This window comes from Thamnophis sirtalis, unplaced genomic scaffold (assembly GCF_051295495.1).
Source record: "Thamnophis sirtalis isolate CommonGarterSnake01/CBP01778 unplaced genomic scaffold, rThaSir2_p1.2 scaffold_106, whole genome shotgun sequence".
In the NCBI taxonomy this organism is placed as follows: Eukaryota; Metazoa; Chordata; class Lepidosauria; order Squamata; family Natricidae; genus Thamnophis; species Thamnophis sirtalis.
The window spans coordinates 9,162-28,041 of NW_028261486.1; the positions used below are offsets into that span (position 1 = coordinate 9,162).

At 50.2% G+C, this 18,880-nt stretch overlaps 1 protein-coding gene across 1 annotated transcript; it reads left to right on the forward strand.

Annotated features, from left to right (window-relative positions):
• Positions 1-710: 710 nt before the first annotated feature.
• LOC148042185 (agrin-like) lies at positions 711-18,309 on the forward strand (the record flags this gene model as incomplete). The annotated part of the gene is given in 7 exon segments (XM_087703233.1): positions 711-1,081; positions 6,093-6,287; positions 7,261-7,461; positions 10,537-10,685; positions 13,334-13,439; positions 15,468-15,584; positions 18,145-18,309. Coding segments are annotated over 7 exon segments (1,279 nt in total), but the record flags the coding sequence as incomplete, so codon positions are not given.
• Between the last annotated feature and the right edge of the window lie 571 nt (positions 18,310-18,880).

Genomic DNA, 18,880 nt, shown 5'->3' on the forward strand with positions numbered 1-18,880 from the left:
AGAAACCACTTTTGAGCCACAGGATTGGTGACTGGCTGAATTGAGGAGACGGGAGAATGCTTAGCCATGCAGGGTGTTTGGCTACTTAGAGACTAGGTATCTCATTTTTCTTTTTTTCCCTCGAGGTGTTTAAGAGCAGCTGGTCGGCTGTGATTAAATCCCAGAGAAAAACTTTCTAGTTAAGAAAAGGAGATGTGCTTGCTATCTCTCTGACAGGCTCGCTTTCCACCTGCAGGGAGCTGGCTTCCCTGCCACGAAAACCCAGCCAGTTTTGAGATGCCCTCGTCCTGTCCCGTTGTTATCCCGAGGGGCTGGAGTCTTCTTTTAAGATTGCTTTCGTTTGCACATCCTGGCGGGCCCTCGCATGAAACGACGGACTTTGGGAGAATGATGGCTGCTTCCCCCTGCTCCTCCTGTCTCTCTGTGTTTTCCCCCACCTTCCTCTTCCTCTCCTGCTTCCCTCTCTCCCTCCCTCCGTGAAATGCTCCCTCGCAGTGAAACCCCCCCCCTCCTGGCCTGCTTTCTGCGTCCTTCCTTTGAGCCCCTTGGCATTGCGTTGCACCGAGATCCGCAGGCCAAATAATTGCAGACTTTCACTCCCCTGCCTCAGTTTCCCCCTGTTCTCATCCCCAGGTGCTTTTGTTCTTCCCACCTCTTGCCGCCACCGCCGGCGGGCCTCAATACTTGCCTTGAGATGTGTCTCCCTCCCGTTTGGGTACTAGAGCGGTCCGCAAAATGCCTCGATTCCTGGTCATTTCACCCAAATTGTCGGCGAGAGATGGAGGTGGAGGACTCTTTCCAGCTCCAGTCGGGTGTCCCGCGCCCTTCTCTAACCACTCTACCTGCTTTTCCGATGCAGATCTTGGCAAGCCGAGTCCCTGTTTGAGCGTCGAGTGCCAGTTCGGGGCCACCTGCGTGGTGAAGAACCAGGAGGCGGTTTGCGAGTGCCAGCAAGTGTGCCACAGCATCTACGATCCGGTCTGCGGCAGCGACAACCTCACCTACAGCAACCCTTGCGAGTTGGATGCCATGGCGTGCGCCCTCCGGAAGGAGATCCGCGTGAAACACAAGGGCCCCTGTGGTGAGCGTGGTTAGATCCCCTGTTGCCTGAAATAGAAATGGAAAATAGAACCTTATCTGGCTTGGAGAGCTGCCAGGCCGATCTCTGCAAAACTTGGCCAGGAGTCTCGGAGAGTCCCGAATCAATTAAGCGAACGAATGGTCTCCTGCAAACTCCACTCCCCTGTCGCTCCTCTTTTATCTCCTCTGGGAGGGGCCATTCACCGTCCACCAGTGGCCTTCCTCCCAAGTCGACCCCTGTTCTTTAGCTGTTCCCTTCGTCTGGCAACTCTGTGCATGCGCACACTGGGAACAGGCTCCAGCTGTTCTTCTGCCTCACTGATGTTTGACTCCGAAGGCAGCTGATAACTGGCACACGGTTCTGGCCCCCCTCTCTGTCTCCGAGACAGAGCCTTCCCCAGACTCCAGGACTGGCCCATGTTCCTCCCCAACCTCCTCACTGACGGAATCTGCTGCCTCGGGCGGGCCACAACACATCCCAAACTGTTTTGAGGACCGCTGCAGTCTAAAAAAGCGGCTGGGATGCGGTTAAGCCGAATTAACAACCCATTGTGGGTCAGGCCTCTGGTGCTGCCAGGGGGGGGGCTTAATTTGCGGGTAACCTCTGGACCCCAAAGCCCCAGTTTCAAATCCCCTCTCACCACCTCTCCTAGCCTAGCTCCAGGCCTTCTCCGGCAGCCGCGGTAAAACCTCCGCTTGAAAAAAATTATTACGAGAGATTAAACCGCGCGCCGGCAAACGAGGTCGCTCGGTCCCACCGGCTGAATTACAACCTCGAGGTGGATGCGTAAGCAATTAGCTCGGGAAGTTGAGCGCCAAAAAAAAAGTCCCCCGCTATCTAAGGAGCTTACAGTCTTGAATTCAATTTATTTGGGGGGCCACGGGACAGCCAGCGAGGTTATGGGGCAAGCCGAGACCCCAGAGATAAGGACGGGATAAGGTTCATTTCGGTTTCTTGTTCCCCTGCCTGCTCAGAGGAGGATGTGGGGGCTTCCCCGGAGAAGGTGGGTTAATTTGGCATGCGGCAACCCTCCTCCCCTGTCTTTGTGCCGAGCCTGTCTTGAGGACTAGAAACCCGCTGCTTCCTTCAGGGCGCTGGGGCTGATTTCTCCCTTGGCTGTCCTTCGCATGTCTCCCTGTTGAAAGGAGGAGGAGTGGAGGGTTCGAGGCTTGCCCGGGGTGAGGGTGGGGAATTACGGCTCCACCGGAACGCAGCCGCTCTCCACGACTTGTCAGATGATTTGGTACGTCGGAATTTGGGGATTTCTTTTTGGGGTTTTTTAAAAAAATAAAATAAAATGCGAACGCATCCCGTACCGCCCGCCGGAGGGGAAGTTAGCCGCGCTTGCTTTTAGCAGGTGGCCGAAGGGGTTTTAAAAACTCCTGCCTAACGCTCGGCTGTGCTTTCAAATGGCTGGGATTTGTTTTTAGTGGTTTCTTTTGAATACTCTGATCAGTTTATGGCACTTCATAGTCCTGTTGTTGTGGTTGTTATGAATTGCCTCGGGAGCCGGAATGGACAGCTTGAACGGGAGAGGAATTCTTTGCTCTCTCCCGTCCTGTAGATGGTAATTTTTAAGCTCTAACTCTGGCCTTCCTCCCTCCCTCCCTCCTTCTCTTCCTTCCCTTCATCTTCCTTGCTTTCTTTTCTTTATCTTACTTCCTTTTCTTTATCTTACTTCTTTTTCTTTATCTTCCTTGCTCCCTCCCTCCCTCTTTCCTTCCTTTCCTTCATCTTCCTTCCTTCCTTTCCTTCCTTCTTTTCCTTCATCTTCCTCCCTACCTCCTTTCTTCCTTTCCTTCATCTTCCTTCCTGCCTCCCTCCTCCCTACCTCCCTCCTTTCTCCCTCCCTCCTTCCTCCCTTCCTTCCCTTCATCTTCCTTCCTTCCCTCCTTCCATTCCCCCCTTCTCTCCTTCCTGCCTTCCCTTAATCTTTCTTTTTTCTTTCTTTCTTTCTTTCTTTCTTTCTTTCTTTCTTTCTTTTTCTCTCCCTTCCTCTCTCTTTTCTTTCTCTCCTTTCTCCCTCCTTCCTTTCTCTCTTCCTCCTTCCTTCCATCCTTTTCTTCATCTTCCTTCCCCCTCCCTCCCTCCTCCCTCCCTTCCCTTCATCTTCCTTCCTTCCCTCCTTCCTTTCTCCCCCCTCTCTCCTTCCAGCCTTCCCTTCATCTTTCTTTTTTCTTTCTTTCGTTCTTTCTTTTTCTCTCCCTTTCTCGTCCTTTTCTTTCTCTCCTTTCTCCCTCCCTCCTTCCTTTCTCTCTTCCTCCCTCCTTCCTTCCTTCACTCCTTCCTTTCTCCCTCCTTCCTTCTCTTCATCTTCCTTCTTTTGTTCTTTTTTCCCCTCTTTTCCTCCCCCTTCTTTCTTTCTTTCTCTCCTTTCTTTCTTCTTTCTCTCTCCTTCCTTCCTTCTCCACCTCTTTCTTTCGCTTTCTTTCTTTTTTCCTCCCTTCCTTCTCTACCTGTCTCTTTCTTTCTTTTTCTTTTTTTCCCCTCTCTCCTTCCTCCCTTGCTTCCTTCCTTCCTTCCTTTCCCACCCACCTTAAAAAGCGAACCATCCTAAAGGCTCCATTCTTGAAACGCTCGAGAATCAAAGCTTCGTTCTCACTAGTTTCTGTCCTTGCCACTGAAAGCTGGGGCGGGGGGGAAATAATGGCTGGAAATTTGGGGAACTCCCTCGCTTCAGCAAGCCGCACTGGCTTCCCCCCCCCCCCCCCCGCTCCCTGGTGTGCAAAAATTAAACATATCTCTCCAATTGACGGTGGATTTGAACCCTTCGGCTGCCAGAAATGTCTGAAATAGCTTCGTTTTTTGGCTTCATCCCCCTTTCCGTTTTATCTCCTGGGGGCAAGAGAGCGCCCCAGAGAACCAAGCCGGTGTGCCATGCACCGAGGCAGCTCGATTTGGGCCGATTTGGGGTGGGGGGGTGGGAGTCAAAGATCGAGCCAGCCTCCTGGCGGGGGCGGTGGAGTGAGGGTGAATCCTCCTTTCCCAGCGAAGCTTCCTTCTCCAAGCGTGAAGACACGGAAGCAGCCCGTGGCAGAGCAAACACACGGTGCGTTGCCCCCGGGATGGCGCAACGCAAGCAGCTGGCAACCCCTTGCCGACGTTAGGCAGTAATTAAATTGGCTGGCATCGGGAAACAGGCACGGGGAAGGTGCCAGGCAAGTCATGCACTCTCGCACAAACCCTCCTACAGGGGAAGGTGCCAGGGTGTGTGTGTGTCTGTCTGAACTAAACTCGGCATCACAGACGCCCTGAAAATAGGACTGATTTTTGGAAGGTCAGAAAGCCAGTACTCTAGGTGTGGTCTTACTAAAGCTTTATAGAGTGGGATTAGTACCTCCCTTGATCTCGATTGTATCCCTCTGTAGATGCAACTTGGGATTGCGCTGGCTTTTTTGGCTGCCGCTGCACACTCCTGGCTCATGTTTAGCTGGCTGTCCACTAAGACTCCAAGATCCGTCTCCCAGTCACTGCTATTAAGCCTGGTTTCACCCAGTTTATATGTGTCCTTTTCCTCCTCTTCACTAGATTAGCCGTGCCCAGTTCCTGCAACTATTCATTGTATGTTTTAGCCTCCAGTCCCATAATCATCCTGGTTGCTCTTCTCTGCACTCTTTCTAGAGTCTCCACATCTTTTTTGTCAGAGTTCCGGCAGCGTGACTAGTTTTATGTGATACACCCAGGAGCAATAACACAGCACACAGAGCCTAAAGACAATTAACATTGGTTTATTTGCAACTATATACAGGCAAAAACACGCAGAAGATAAAATCCCTTACCATTCACTACAGACACAAGGAGAGAACTGTATATACACTGAGAAGGAAAACACTCTCTAGTAATCACCTATGTATAGACTTGTGTGGCCCTCCCATCAGAGCCTTAAAAGGGTTTTACCATAGCTGCAATGAATCAACCTTATTGTAAGGTTTTCTAAAAATGCCCTAATTGATTCATGAGTATCAAGTCAAGTTTCAATACAAAGCTAGGCATTTATTAGGAGCATCCTAGGCAAGATCTTTTCACAATCAGGTCTAAGCTTTGTTTGGGTTACAGCTGAACTTTAACCCTGTTCCTTCCCTCCCCTGAGTCTGTGTCATAAATCACACTCCCCCAATGAGGTGAACCCCTCCCAAGCCTGCTGCAGCGTGACCTGTCAAAACCGCGGTCCACAAAAGCGCGCTCGACGAAAGCGCGCATTTGACGTCATCACAGCGCGACGAAAAAAATTAAAAATTGAAATAAAAATAAAATTAAAGCAAACAGATTCACATAAAGGTAAGGGTTAGGTTTAGGGTTAGGGTTAGGGTTAGGGTTAGGTTAAGGGTTAGGGTTAGGTTTAGAGCGTTAGGGTTACGGGTTAGCGTTAGGTTTAGCGTTAGGTTAAGGGTTAGGTTTAGGGTTAGATTTAGGGTTAGGTTAAGGGTTAGGTTTAGGGTTAGGTTTAAGGTTAGGTTTGGGGGGGTTAGGATAAGGTTTTTGCTTTGTTTTTACATTTATCGATCACAGCGTGATGTTTTCGTCGCGCTGTGATGACGTCAAATGCGCGCTTTCGTCGAGCGTGATTTTGTCGTCCGCGGTTTTGTGGTGGAACCTGCTGCAGTAATCGGAGATCCAACTTCAGCCGACAGTATGCGTGGAATGCACTCCCCCCACTTCTCTCACTATGACAACATTGGGAGATGACACTTATTTCATCAGCCTTGCCTTCAGCTTACCAATTACAGCTTACAGACTTACATCAGCTGGCAGCTATTAAATCCTCAGGACGTAGTGTGGTGACCAAAACTGGATGCAGTACTCTAGGTGTGCATTCGTACTCCTATGCCCATCCTCCCTCTCAGTGGCCAGGGAGTCTCGCAGCCCCAGAGTTATCCATGAACTCACTCACCCCATCCTAAGAAAAATGCTAGCCTAACATCCTTTTTTTGGGGGGGTGGAAACAGGAGAGTTTAAATGGATTTTTCTCGAAATCCTCATTTTCAAGATTTCTCTGCCTGCTTCCCTCCAGACCGCTGTCGGAAGTGCCAGTTCGGTGCCATCTGTGAGGCCGAGACGGGGAGGTGCGTGTGCCCCACCGAATGCGTCGCCTCCTCCCAGCTGGTTTGCGGAACTGACGGCAACACTTATGGGAGTGAGTGCGAACTCCACGTTCAGTCCTGCATCCAACAGGTCTCCATCGAGGTGGCAGCCCAAGGCAGTTGCAGTAAGTTTTATTTCTCCCGGGGGGGGGGGTCCTTCCAAAACTAGGCTGCCTTACACACACACACACACACCATTCTTGGGACGCCACTGGCATGTGCTTCCCCTCTCCTTGAAGTTCGCTTCCCCTCCAAACCAGCAGCTTAACAACTAAAATAACGGTGGGATCCTGGGGGCTTCCCGGTGGTTTTCTGGCAGACGTTTCATTATCAAAGTTGCTATTATCAGGGTAGAGCATATTAGCAATGGCCCTTACAGTACACTTCCATTTCGCTTCACAGTGCTTTACAGCCCTCTCGTAAGTGGTTTACCGAGTCCGCCCTATTGCCCCCAACAACCTGGGTCCTCATTTTACTGACCTTGGAAGGTTGGGTTAACCTTGAGCTGGTCTGGATCGAACTGCTGGCAGTCGGCAGAGTCAGCATGCAATACTGCATTCTAGCCACTGGGCCATCACAGTGATGTGGCATGGCATAGGATAAGAATAACAATAGAATAGTATCAAACGGAACAGAACAGAACTCAATGGAATGGAATGGAATAGAATAGCCCTTAAACTTATATAATGCTTTACAGTGCTTTCTCTAAGCGATTTACAGAGTCAGTCTCTTGCCCCCAACAATCTGGATCCTCATTTAACCCATCTCGGAAGGATGGAAGGTTGAGTCAACCTCAAGCAGGTCAGGATCGAACTCCTGGAGTGAGCAGTGAGTTAACCTGCAGTACTGTCTTCTAACCACTGTGCCACCACGGCTCTATATTAGCGTACCTTAGTGCACACTCTAGGCACACGATCGTGCCCCGCGCTGACGAGGTTACCTAGTTTGGTGATGAAACGTCTCCAAGAAAACGACATAACTCCAAGGACCCTCCACAGTTCAACCCCCCCCCCCCCCCCCCAGTTACAAATATTGTACAGAAATAACTTCCTGGGCTTCTACTCTTCCTCCTCTCCCGCTCTCGCTCTCTCTCCGCAGAAGCGTGTGGGGCCACAGTGTGTTCCTTCGGGGCAAAGTGTGTGGACGGGCAGTGCCTCTGCCCCCGTTGTGAGCAGCAGCCCTTGTCCCGCGTCTGTGGCAGCAATGGCATCACGTACAACAACGAGTGCGAACTGCGCCTGGCGGCTTGCCAGCAGAAGGAAGAAGTGGAGGTCGAGAAGAGGGGCCCGTGCGAAGACGGTGAGTCCTCCGTGCTCAGCTGTCTCAACGCTGGTTCCTTTGTGACAGACAGTCCTTGGCTTACCAACCATTTGTTTAGCGACGATCCGAAGTTCCAACAGCACTGAAAACAGCGACTTAATGGCCATTTTTCACAAAACCGTTGCAGTATCCCCATGATCACATGATCAAAATTTGGCTGCCTGCTGAACCGATTCATATTTATGATGGGTTGCAGTGTCCTGGCGGGGGTGTGTGTGTCCCGCGATCCCCTTTTGTGACGTTCGGATCAAGCAAAGTCAATGGGGAAGGCAGATTTGCTTAACAAACCGTGTCGCTAACCTCACAACTGCAGCGATTCATTTGTGTCCCATATTTTTTGTGCACTATCACAATCCCACTACATATGTTTGTATGTCCCAGCCTCTTTCTTGAATGTTGTCCACATAAATTAAGTTCTAACCCATTTCTTAAATAAGATGCCTATCAGGTCCAGTTCTGTTTTTTTTTTACCGTTGGCCCATCCATCAGCGTCAAACATTGGTGATTATATTTCCTGCCTCTCCAAGGGTGTAAAGCTGGCACAAATATTTTTGAATTTTCCTGTGGGATTATATGGCACAAATATTTTTAATTTCCCTCTTATATCTTAAGATGTAGAGATGCTCAGTGCTTTCTGGTAGACAAGCTACATTAATTTTCCAAAAGGAGGAATTTACTCTCTTTTTTTCCCCCACGTTGAAAATTAAAATTAAATTGGAAACAACTTTTGGAAATCTTTTGATAATTTCTGAAGGCTTTGGTTATGCATCTCTGCTCTCCCAAGATAGCAATAGCAATAGCAGTTAGACTTATATACCGCTTCATAGGGCTTTCAGCCCTCTCTAAGCAGTTTACAGAGTCAGCATATGGCCCCCAACAACAATCCGGGTCCTCATTTTACCCACCTCGGAAGGATGGAAGGCTGAGTCAACCCTGAGCCGGTGAGATTTGAACAGCCGAACTGCAAAACTGCAGTCAGCTGAAGTAGCCTGCAGTGCTGCATTTAACCACTGCGCCACCTCGGTGTAGATGAGACGTCTAGGGCCTGGTTGTTTGGGGAGGGGGGCAAAGATAATCAAACTTGCTGATCGATGTGGCAAAGTCTTGGAAGGGGTGTGCTTTGTGTCGGCAGGAGATGGGCAAGTCAAAACTCCTCTCCCTTGTCCTGGGTTCAAATGGCGCATCACGGATTCCTAGCCCCTGACCTGAATTGGCAAGCATTGGGGAAGGGGGAGGTGGGGCGGTACATGGGGACTTGCATGAAGGAGCTGAGACGAGGGGGGGAGGGAAGCAGTCTCTGCCTCCCTTCTTCCCTGCTGTGTCTGGGGCCGTCTCCTTCCCCTCCCCTCCCCTACGCTTTCCATCCCAGCCCCTTTGCTTCTTCCTTCCCATTGTCTCTTTAGCTGCCAGTAATGAAAGGCGATGGCTGGTAATAGGGCTCCACAAGGAGAGCTTTTCAGTGCTTTAATTTCACACTTCAGAGCATTGGAGGAGGTGAGAGGAAGGGAGGCTGGCAGTGTTCTCTGTGCCTCCCTTCTCTCTCCTTTCTTCCTTCTTTCCTTCCTCTCCCCTCCTCCTCCCTTTCTTCCTCCCTCCGTCTTCCTTTCCTTCTGTCCTCCCTCCCTCCCTTTTCTTTCTTCTTTCTTCACTTCTCCCCTTCCTTCTTTCCTTTCTCTTCTCTCCCTTCCTCCCTCCTTTCCCCACTAATTCCCCTTCTCTTCCCTCCCTCTTTTCCTTCCTCCCTGTCTTCCTTCCCTCCCTTCCTTCTTTCTTTCCTTTCCTTCTATCCATTTTCCCTTCCTTCCTTTTCTCTCATCTTCTTTCCTTTCTCACCTCTTCCTCCCTCCCTCCTTTCCCCTCTCTCCCTTTCTCTTCTCTCTCTCTTTTCCTTCCTCCCTTCTTTCCTTCCTTTCCTTCTATCCATTCTCCCTTCCTTTTCTTTCCCCTTCCTTCCTTTCTCTTCTCTTCCTCCCTCCCTCCTTTCCCCTCTCTCCCTTTCTATTCTTTCCCTCATTTCCTTCCTCCCTGTCTTCCTTCCTTCCTTCCCTCCCTCTTTCCTCCCTCCCTTCTTTCCTTCCTTTCCTTCTATCCATTCTCCCTCCTTTCCTTTTCTCTCCTCTTCCTTCCTTTCTCTTCTCTTCCTCCCTCCCTCCCTCCTTTCCCCTCTCTCCCTTTCTCTTCTCTCCCTCTTTTCCTTCCTCCTTGTCTTCCTTCCTTCCCTCCCTCCCCCTTCCTTTCCTTCTAGCCTCCCTCCCTTCCTTTTCTCTTCTTCCTTCTCTCCTTCCTTTCTCTTCTCTCCCTTCCTCCCTACTTTCCGCTCTCTCCTCTTCCCTCTTTTCCTTCCTGTTCCTTCCCTCCCTCCACTGCCTTTCCTATCCTCCCTCCCTTCCTTCCTTTTCTCTCTTCTTTCTTGGTTTCTCTCCTTCCTTCTCTCCTTCCTTTCTGTTCTCTCCTCTTCCCTCCCTCTTTTCCCCCTCTCCTCTTCCCTCCCTTTTTTCCTTCCTCCCTGTCTATTCCTTTCTTCACCTTCCCTCCCTCCCTTCCTCCTTCCTTTCCTTCTAACTCCCTTCTTTCTTCTCTTCTCTTTCTTTTCTCTCCCTTCCTTCTCTTCTCTTCTCTCCCTCCCTCCCTCCCTGGTTAATCTCTGGAGGAGAGAAACCAACACAAAACACCAGAAATGTTTCGAGACCAAGAAGTCACGCCAGAAAAAGCCAATGTTTCCTTCCACACTGTTACCAAGAAAGCCACACCTGAGATATCATACTGAAATAGAAAGAGAAGGATGGGCATTTACTTCATAGAAGGCCTGTTTTTTTCTCCTCCAGATTCTGTAAATGTTTGGCCTGCAAGTTCATTAAAGACACTTTTGTAGTTTCTGTGGGGCATCTACCGAGATGCATCTCTGTAGCTGCCAGGAATGGAACCCAAACCGGAGAGTCCCCCCAAAATGTTGATCATCAGGTCTAGAAACTTGACTTTTTTTCCTAGCAAGGGTTGGACTATCTCAACTTTGGTAGAGGGGATACGCAACCCTGGTGTTCTTCTCTCGTGCAGAGTGCGGCTCGGGTGACGGGTCTGGTTCCGGAGATGCCATCGAGTGCGAGAGAGACAGCTGCCGGAAGTACGGCGGTTCGTGGGACGAGGATGTGGAAGATGACCGCTGCGTGTGTGACTATACCTGTGGGACCGTGCCACAGAACTTGGTAAGAGGCGATTTTCCTTAGCAGCATCTGCATAAATTAGATATTTGATTTTTCTGCACAGAGTAAGAGGTTGGTCTAGACCAGAGGTCAGCAACCTGTGTGGCTCTGGAGCCGCATGTGGCTCTTTCATCCCTCTGCTGTGGCTTCCTGTCCCAAGTCAGCTACACACTTGATAGAGCTTTCGGTTAGGATAGGTAGAGGAAAAAGGAGGCCGCTCTAGGAGGAGACTCTATGGCGTGGGAACTGTGTCAGAGTTTGTTGCATACATTCAAATCCAGAAAGCACACAGACATAACTGATGCAGCTGGATTCATTAACTTCTTTATATACATAAGAATAGGTGAATAAATGTACAATACCAAGAGGTGGTTCTTCCGAGTAAACACAAGGCAGGAGAGTTACAGGAGAGAAACACAAGCAGTTAGTTCCATTTCAGCAGACAAACCCAGACAGGCTGCTAGTTTACTTCTCAGAGCAGCAGATTGCTATCTTCAGTTTCTGTTTCAATTCTCTGCACAAACTCGGATCTGTTTTAGCTCCCATTTGGCTGACTTAGTTGCTATGCCTCTTCATTGGCTGACCTTGTTCCCATGTCTCTCCCAGTTATGAACATTTTTAACAAACTGGAACTTCCGTCCGGCTCCAGAATTGAACAGGGGGCTTCCGGTTAGGAACTTTGTGGCTCTTCATTTAAGGTTGCTGACCCTTGCTCTAGACTAGAGGTGTCCAACTTTAAGACTGTGGACTACAACTTCCAGAATTCCCCAGCCAGCCATGGCTGGCTGGGGAATTCTGGGAGTCGAAGCCCACAAGTTTTTTTAAGAGTTGCCAGAGTTGAACTCTGCTGGATTTGATGTTTTCCAAAAACACTTTCTGATATTCTGGAGCTGCAAAGCTTTTGCAAAAGCTGAGTTAAATTCTCTGTTGTGTCTTTAATGCTTCTCTGCCCTCCGGGGTTCTTTTTTTTTTTTCTTTCCCTTTCCTGTTTCTCATTAATTTCCCTGGCATGCATTTGCATATTTTATGGACGGGAAAGTGGAAAGCGCAGGAACTCCGCGCATGTATGACATCCTGGATGCCGGCAGATGTGTTCTCCGAACCAGGGCGATGGGAATGAAGGCTGCTTTTATTTTATTTTTATTTTATCTTTTTTTCCTCTGATGCCAACAGATCGCAGGGCAGAATTCTCTAGGATGCCATCCAAACCTGCTTATTGACTTGCTAGGCTTAACCTAAATCGGAGCCTCGAATCTTGCAAGAAATAATTTTTTTTTTCTCCCCGAAAGAGTCTTTAAGGCGCCAGATGGCGGTCAGCCTTTTTGAGTACGTAAAACGGTGCAGTTCAGATGCTCCCTTGGCGTAGAATGGCACCGAAGCCTGGACTACGCTGGTCCTCGGGGGTTTACACCGAGGCTCCTACCCATAAGTAGAGGCCTGCTCCCAAATGAGGTGCCGACCCTTCCAAGGGCTCTGTGCCAGAATTGGCATCCTGACCTTCGGCCTTGCTTTAGAAGAGAAGAGAATAGAATAGAATAGGAGAGAGTAGGAGAGAATGGAATAGAATAGGAGAGAATAGGAGAGAATGGAATGGAAGATGATAGAGTAGGAGAGAATAGAGTAGGAGAGAATAGAATAGGAGAGAATAGAATAGGAGAGATAGAATAGAATAGGAGAGAATAGAATAGGAGAGAATAGAATAGGAGAGAATAGAATAGGAGAGAATAGAATAGGAAAGAATAGAATGGAATAGTAGAGATAGAATAGAATAGGAGAGAATAGAATAGGAGAGAATAGAATAGGAAAGAATAGAATGGAATAGTAGATAGAATAGAATAGGAGAGAATAGAATAGGAGAGAATAAGAGAGAATAGGAGAGAATGGAATAGAAGATAATAGAGTAGGAGAGAATAGAATAGGAGAGAATAGAATAGGAGATAATAGACTAGAATAGAAGAGAATGGAAGAGAATAGAATAGGAGAGAATAGAATAGGAGAGAATGGAATAGAAGAGAATAGAATAGGAGAGAATAGGAAGGAACAGAATAGGAGACAATAGAATAGAAATAGAATAGGAGAGAATAGAATAAAATAGGAGAGAATAGGAGAGAATAAGAGAGTTGGAAGGGACCTTGGAGGTCTTCTAGTCAACCCCCCTACTCAGGCAGGAAACCCTGCACCACTTCAGACAAATAGTTATCCAACATCTTCTTAAAAACTTCCAGAGTTGGAGCATTCACCAGTTCTGGAGGCAAGTTTCCCCCCTGGTTAATTGTCCTCACTGGCAGGAAATTTATCTTCAGTTCTAAGTTGCTCCTCTCCTGCTTCTCTGCTGAATAAAACTCCCCGTTGGTGACAGGAAGGGCACCCGGCCTGTCAAACACTCAGGTCCATTCAGTTGCCCCGACTCCACCCTGCAAGGGATTATGGGGTAATTAAACCACGAAAAGGAGAGGAAAGGGGAAAGTTAACTGGGGAAACTTCTGTCACAAATCTTTAGTTCTGGCTTTAATTCCCCGCAATTCACTTCTAACCGAGCTATTCCTTTCAGCAACAAATGGAGCCCAGGACCGTTTCAACTCGGGCGGTTCCGGCATTCTGATTCTTTCCCTAACGAGACCCTCTCCTTTTTGTCTCCCCTTTTGACGTAGGTGTGTGGGTCGGACGGAGTAGCCTATGCGAACGAGTGTGAACTTAAAAAATCCCGCTGTGAGAAACGGCAAGACGTTTACGTGGCAAGCCACGGACCCTGCCAAGGTAATTTCAGCCCGATGGGAAATAAAAGACATACTACAACCCAAAACTGCAGCCTTGCTGGGTTCCCTTCTTGGCTCGAAGGAAGGGAATCAACCCTGAGTGTTTTTTGCAAGGTATCGTGGCTCTCCAGTGGCCAACGAATCTGGCAATAGATTCGGACAGTGAGGAGGTTGGGGAGGAAGATGGGCCAGTCCTGGAGTCTGGGGAAGGCTCTGATGAGGGCTCTGCGTCGGAGGCAGAGAGGGGGCCAGAGCCCTCTGACAGTTATCAGTTGCCTTCAGAGTCAAACATTAGTGAGGCAGAAGAACAGCTGGAGCCTGTTCTGAATGTGCGCATGTGCAGAGCTGCCAGGATAAGGGAACAGCTAAAGAACAGGGGTCGACTTGGGGGTAAGGCCACAGGTGGACGGTGAATGGCCCCTCCCAGAGGGAATAAAAGAGGAGCGAAAAGGGAGTGGAGTTTGCAGGAGACCATTAGTTCACTCCATTGGTTCCTTACTCCTCAAGGCTCCTTGTCAAGTTCTGCAGATATCGGCCTGGCAGCTCTCCAAGCCAGATAAGGTCTGTGACCATAAATCCTCCCTCGAAAGACTTTGCTGGATGTGGATGAGCAGAATTCACAGTCAATTAATAAAAGGTTTTTTTTGTCGGGACCAGGAGTTGGCTTCAGGCTCTTGGGAAGCCTCGCTCAGAACAATTACAGAGAGTGTGGAGCACAGCACAAAACATTGTGGTCTGTCCCCTGATACCACTAGACAACATCGCTAGAGCTCGGTGCCTTAGAAGAGTGAGAAAAATCCTCAGGGACGACTCACACCCTGGTTAGCCCTTCTTCATTCTCCTACCATCTGGAAGGAGATGTAGAAGGCTAGGCAGCCGCACAAACAGATTTTATCCGTGGGCTGCCAGACCCCTGAATGAAAAAAAATCACCCTACAGCAACATCGTATGATGGGGCAGCACAGCAGCTAAGACGCTGAGTGTGTCGATCAGAAAGGTCGGCAGTTTGGCGGTTCGAATCCCTAAGCACCGCGTAACAGAGGGCGCTCCCGTGACTTGTCCCAGCTTCTGCCAACCTAGCCGTTCGACAGCATGTTAAAAAATGCAAGTAGAAAAATCGGGACCACCTTTGGTGGGAAGGGAACAGCGTTCCATGTGTCTTCGGGAGTTGAGTCATGCCGGCCACATGATCACGGAGACGTCTTCGGAGAGCGCTGGCTCTTCGGCTTTGAAATGAAGACAAGCACCGCCCCCTAGAGTCGGGAACGACTAACACCTTTATATAACATATGTATGATTGACTTGCGTGGCTGGTGCGATGTGCAATTAGTTCACATGATGCAATAGGATTGGGTGTTTGTTAGCAGGATAGCGAAAGTAGAAGGGGATGGCAGAGGATGGGATGGTCCGATGGTGTCGTTGAGGCAATGGACATGAGATTGGGTAGCCTCAGGGAGGGGGTAGAAGACGGGAGGTGGGGGGGGGCTGGCATGATCCATGTGTCAGGCCTCAGCAATCTTTTCTTTTGGTTCTTTGGCCTGCCACACTTTCTATTGTTCTACTACGCATGTTCTATCATGAGAAAATGGGAGGGGGGATTGTACAGAGTTAGATGATATGTAGCCATAACAACATTCTTTCTAGAAAGCCAAGATCATCCTTTGTCTCTGTACCTGGCCGGAACTGGATCCGTGGAAGCTGCCAGTGCGGCAGTGGGATTGGACTATGTGATGGACTGGTGGGTGTAGGGGGGGGGAACAGGATCTTGAACTTTCAACTGGGTGGGGAAAACCAGGAAGCTTTCAGATTCGGGTTTTCCCAGATGTGCCAACATGGCTCTCTTAATCAATTGGAACGTTGAGCAATGCTTTGCCTCGGACTCGGATTTACTTTTGGATGCTATTTGGAACCCCGACATTAATGTGAATACCATGGGGGTCGCGGAACGATTTTAGCAACTGAACAACAGCACCGCGAAGGGCTCGTAGCTGCTTGCCATTAAAAACGGGATTTTTAATTTTCCTTCCAGGAGTCCCCACGCTTCCGTCTTCCTCGCCAGAACTCCTTCACTGTAGCAAAACCGTTTACGGCTGCTGCCCAGACAACGTGACTTTGGCGCTTGGAGTGGGGTCGGCTGGATGCCCCAGTAAGTTGATGCCCCTCTTTGGTGGGGGGAGGAGAGGGCTTCAACAAGGCTTTTAAAGGGGGAGCTCAGGGTGGAGGGAAGACCCTTTTCCCGGCACTCTTCAGGAAGGGGGGGGATCCAGGGGAAATCACGCTCCCCTACTCCCAATCTGTTCTGCCTTTTCCCTCGCCGCCCTCCGCAGCCCACCCATGCAGGGTTTATTAAATTTTTATGGAATAATTAGCTGGAGCCATCTTGTTCGCCTTAACGAGACGGGGGGGGGGAGAGTTTGGTGGCATTTTAAGCAGCTGAGGCCGAGGGCCAGCTGGTTAGCGGGCGTCCATTAAGGGCGGCGGGCGGGAATGCGAGCGGCCTTGTTTGCGGTTCGCTAGCGGCCCGTCGTGCGCGAGGTCACTTATTCCATAGTGGCCGTGTTCCAAAAGCGGCTTTTAATGGCTCTGTGACTCTTGACCCAGAGAGCGGTTTAGAATCCGCAAAAATGGCATGTTCTCCCTCCCGGGGTCGCCGTGATAATTGAAGCTGTGAAGTCGTTCAGATGCTCAGCTGGAAATTTGAAATCTCACGTCTGCCTAGCAATGCTCGGGGAAGGTGGGGAAGGGCTTGGGGGGGGAGGGGTCTCGCTCAGCCTGAAGACCCCCTCCCTCCTTCCCCACCAGGCCTGGGGCAATGCTTTTATTTTGACAGCCCCGAATAAGCCGTTGGTTTATTCAATTCATTTGCGGGGAGCGGGTGTGTGCCTGACCTGACTCCCATCTGTGGAAATCCCCGTAAAGCTAAATTTTGGCTGTGTCCTTGACAAGGGATGAGCTTCTTGGGGTTTGCACAGGTTCGGGCGATCCTCTAGCTACAATTCTGCTCAGTTCGGCAAACCCCCCCTCCAAAAAAATGCTACCCCTGGCTGGCCACGCCCACCCCTCCCTCCCAGGGGTGGGTTCTGAGAGAGACTACTATCGCTTTGCTCAGAGGTGCTTTGCGTGCGTGCGCCCTTGATGCACGCATGTGCAGTACAACTAAAATTGCTCTGCGCATGTGCAGAAGCCAAAAACAAGATGGCGGCACCATAGGCGCCACTGGGTGAACTGGTTCAGGGGCGGGGCAGGTGTGAGTCACTGCCGGTTCCAGCGACCCAGTCCGCCACCTCTCCGAACCGGTAAGACCCCACCACTGCTCCCTCCCCTCCCAGGAGTCTCCACCCAACCCGTTCATCGTGCCAGGTGAGTGCAGGACCCGCACAGAGGCTTGGGGGTAACGGAACTACCGGAGGTTCCGGAAATCCAAAAATGGGCCTCCGGAGCCCAGAGGAAGCAGTTTCCCCCCTCCCAGAGACTTAAAGGGAAGTCTCCAGAGCCGGGGGAGGGTGTAAAATGCCCTTCCCCCCGGTGGTGCAGGAAGCCAACTAGGACATGCCCACAATTGCCACGCCCAAACAGCAACGGAGCCGCGAACCCATTGAAGCCAGCCCCTGGTCAGTGTAGATTCCCCCCTTCCCCTGCCAGAGATTATTCTGGGAAGTTTCCAAGAGTTGCCATTTGGGCTGTGTTACAACCAATCGCACCGCCCAATTGAAATTTAAGCATCCCCTCCTGCCGCATCGTCATGAGGACTAGAAACCTGAGCTGTGCTGTTTACAGGCAGAGTTAATCGTCACCGGGCTAGGTGGCCAATTAAATCAATGGAATAGCTTGTGGGTGCTCCATCATTGGGAAGTTTTCAAAAATAGACAATTGTTTGACCGGGTATGGCTTATGGTCTGCCCTTAAATTAGAACTGTGATGGCAAACCTATGGCACGCATGCCAGAAATGGCACCCAGAGCCCTCTTTGTGGGCACATCTGCCATCGCCAGCTGCTCTTCTGTTTATTTGCACGCCGGCCAGCTGGTCTTCGCGGGCACTGGAGCGCCTGAAAACAGCCTGAAAAATAGAGAAAAAAACGGCCATTTTCAGGGTCCTTTCTGGCCAATTTTTGCGCCTTTGCCAGCTACTCTTCTGATTTCGGGCACACACAGGAACACTGGCCAGCTGGTCTTGGATGCTGGAAGCACCGAAAAATGGCCCAAACCCAGACCGTTTTCCAGGCTGTTTCCGGGTCATTTCCAGGCTGTTTTGAACAGTCCTCTCTCAACGGGGCAAGGGATAATCATATCACCTGTCTCCGGTTTACAACACAGTCCTTTCAGCTGTTCCAAGAAGGCTCCACACCCATTTGCACTATCCAAGAGACCCTAGGGGCACAGATAAACCTCCAAGTGGCCTCAACAACTCAAGAGGGAGTGCAAGGAATGTAAATCCTCCCATTCCCCAACATTCCGCCAGAACTGAGGAAGCTTCTTGGATGAGAAGCGAAACCCCTTCAAGGAAAAAAAATAAAGGAAATCCTTGGAAAAGCACCTTTGGGTTAGGCTAGAAGACCTTTGAGGTCCCTTCCAGCTCTAGGATTGTCCGTTCTGTGTAGCTCACCTGTGAAGAAGCTTCACCACCTCTGTTGGGAAATCCGTCCGAGGGGCCGCGGGCTTTTCTACCAAACCAGCTGGTTGAACTTAATCATTTTCTGCCTCGTAGGCACTTGCCACTGCAACCCCTATGGCTCCTACGGAGGGAGCTGTGATCCCAGCACAGGCCAGTGCTCCTGCAAACCCGGGGTCGGGGGATTGAAATGTGACCGCTGCGAACCCGGGTTCTGGAACTTCCGTGGCATCGTCACGGACAACAAGAGCGGCTGCACCCGTGAGTACCTCTGGTTGCCACCTGGGTGGGAAAACGCTGGGGGTGGTAAAGCCTGTTTCATCTCTCCCGTTCAGGGTAGGAGACGAGTAGGCAGAGTGGGAGGTGGTGGAGTTAAGCCGGTATCTAGCCTAGAATCTTTAAATGGTCACAAACGTCTCAGTCCAATTTCTCTTGAACTCCATTGATTCTGCTCTAGTGCCACGTATGGGCTGAGCAATAAGTCTTATCGACAACTTAACAGGGGCGCGGCGGGTCAGTGGCTGAGACGCTGAGCTTGTCAATCAGAAAGTTCGGTAGTTCCGCGGTTCGAATCCCTAGCCCCACATAACGGAGGGAGCTCCCGTGGCTTGTCCCAGCTTCTGCCAACCGAGCAGTTCAAAAGCACGTAAAAATGCAAGTAGAAAAATAGGAACCACCTTTGGTGGGAAGGGAATATCGTTCCGTGCTGAGGGGCCACAACACTCAGGAGGGCCGCATATGGGCCCCCTGGGCTCCATTTTCGCTGGGTAAGACTGTCCCAGCCGAAAATGGGGTCTGGGACGCCCCCCCCCCCGAGGTCAAACACAACCCT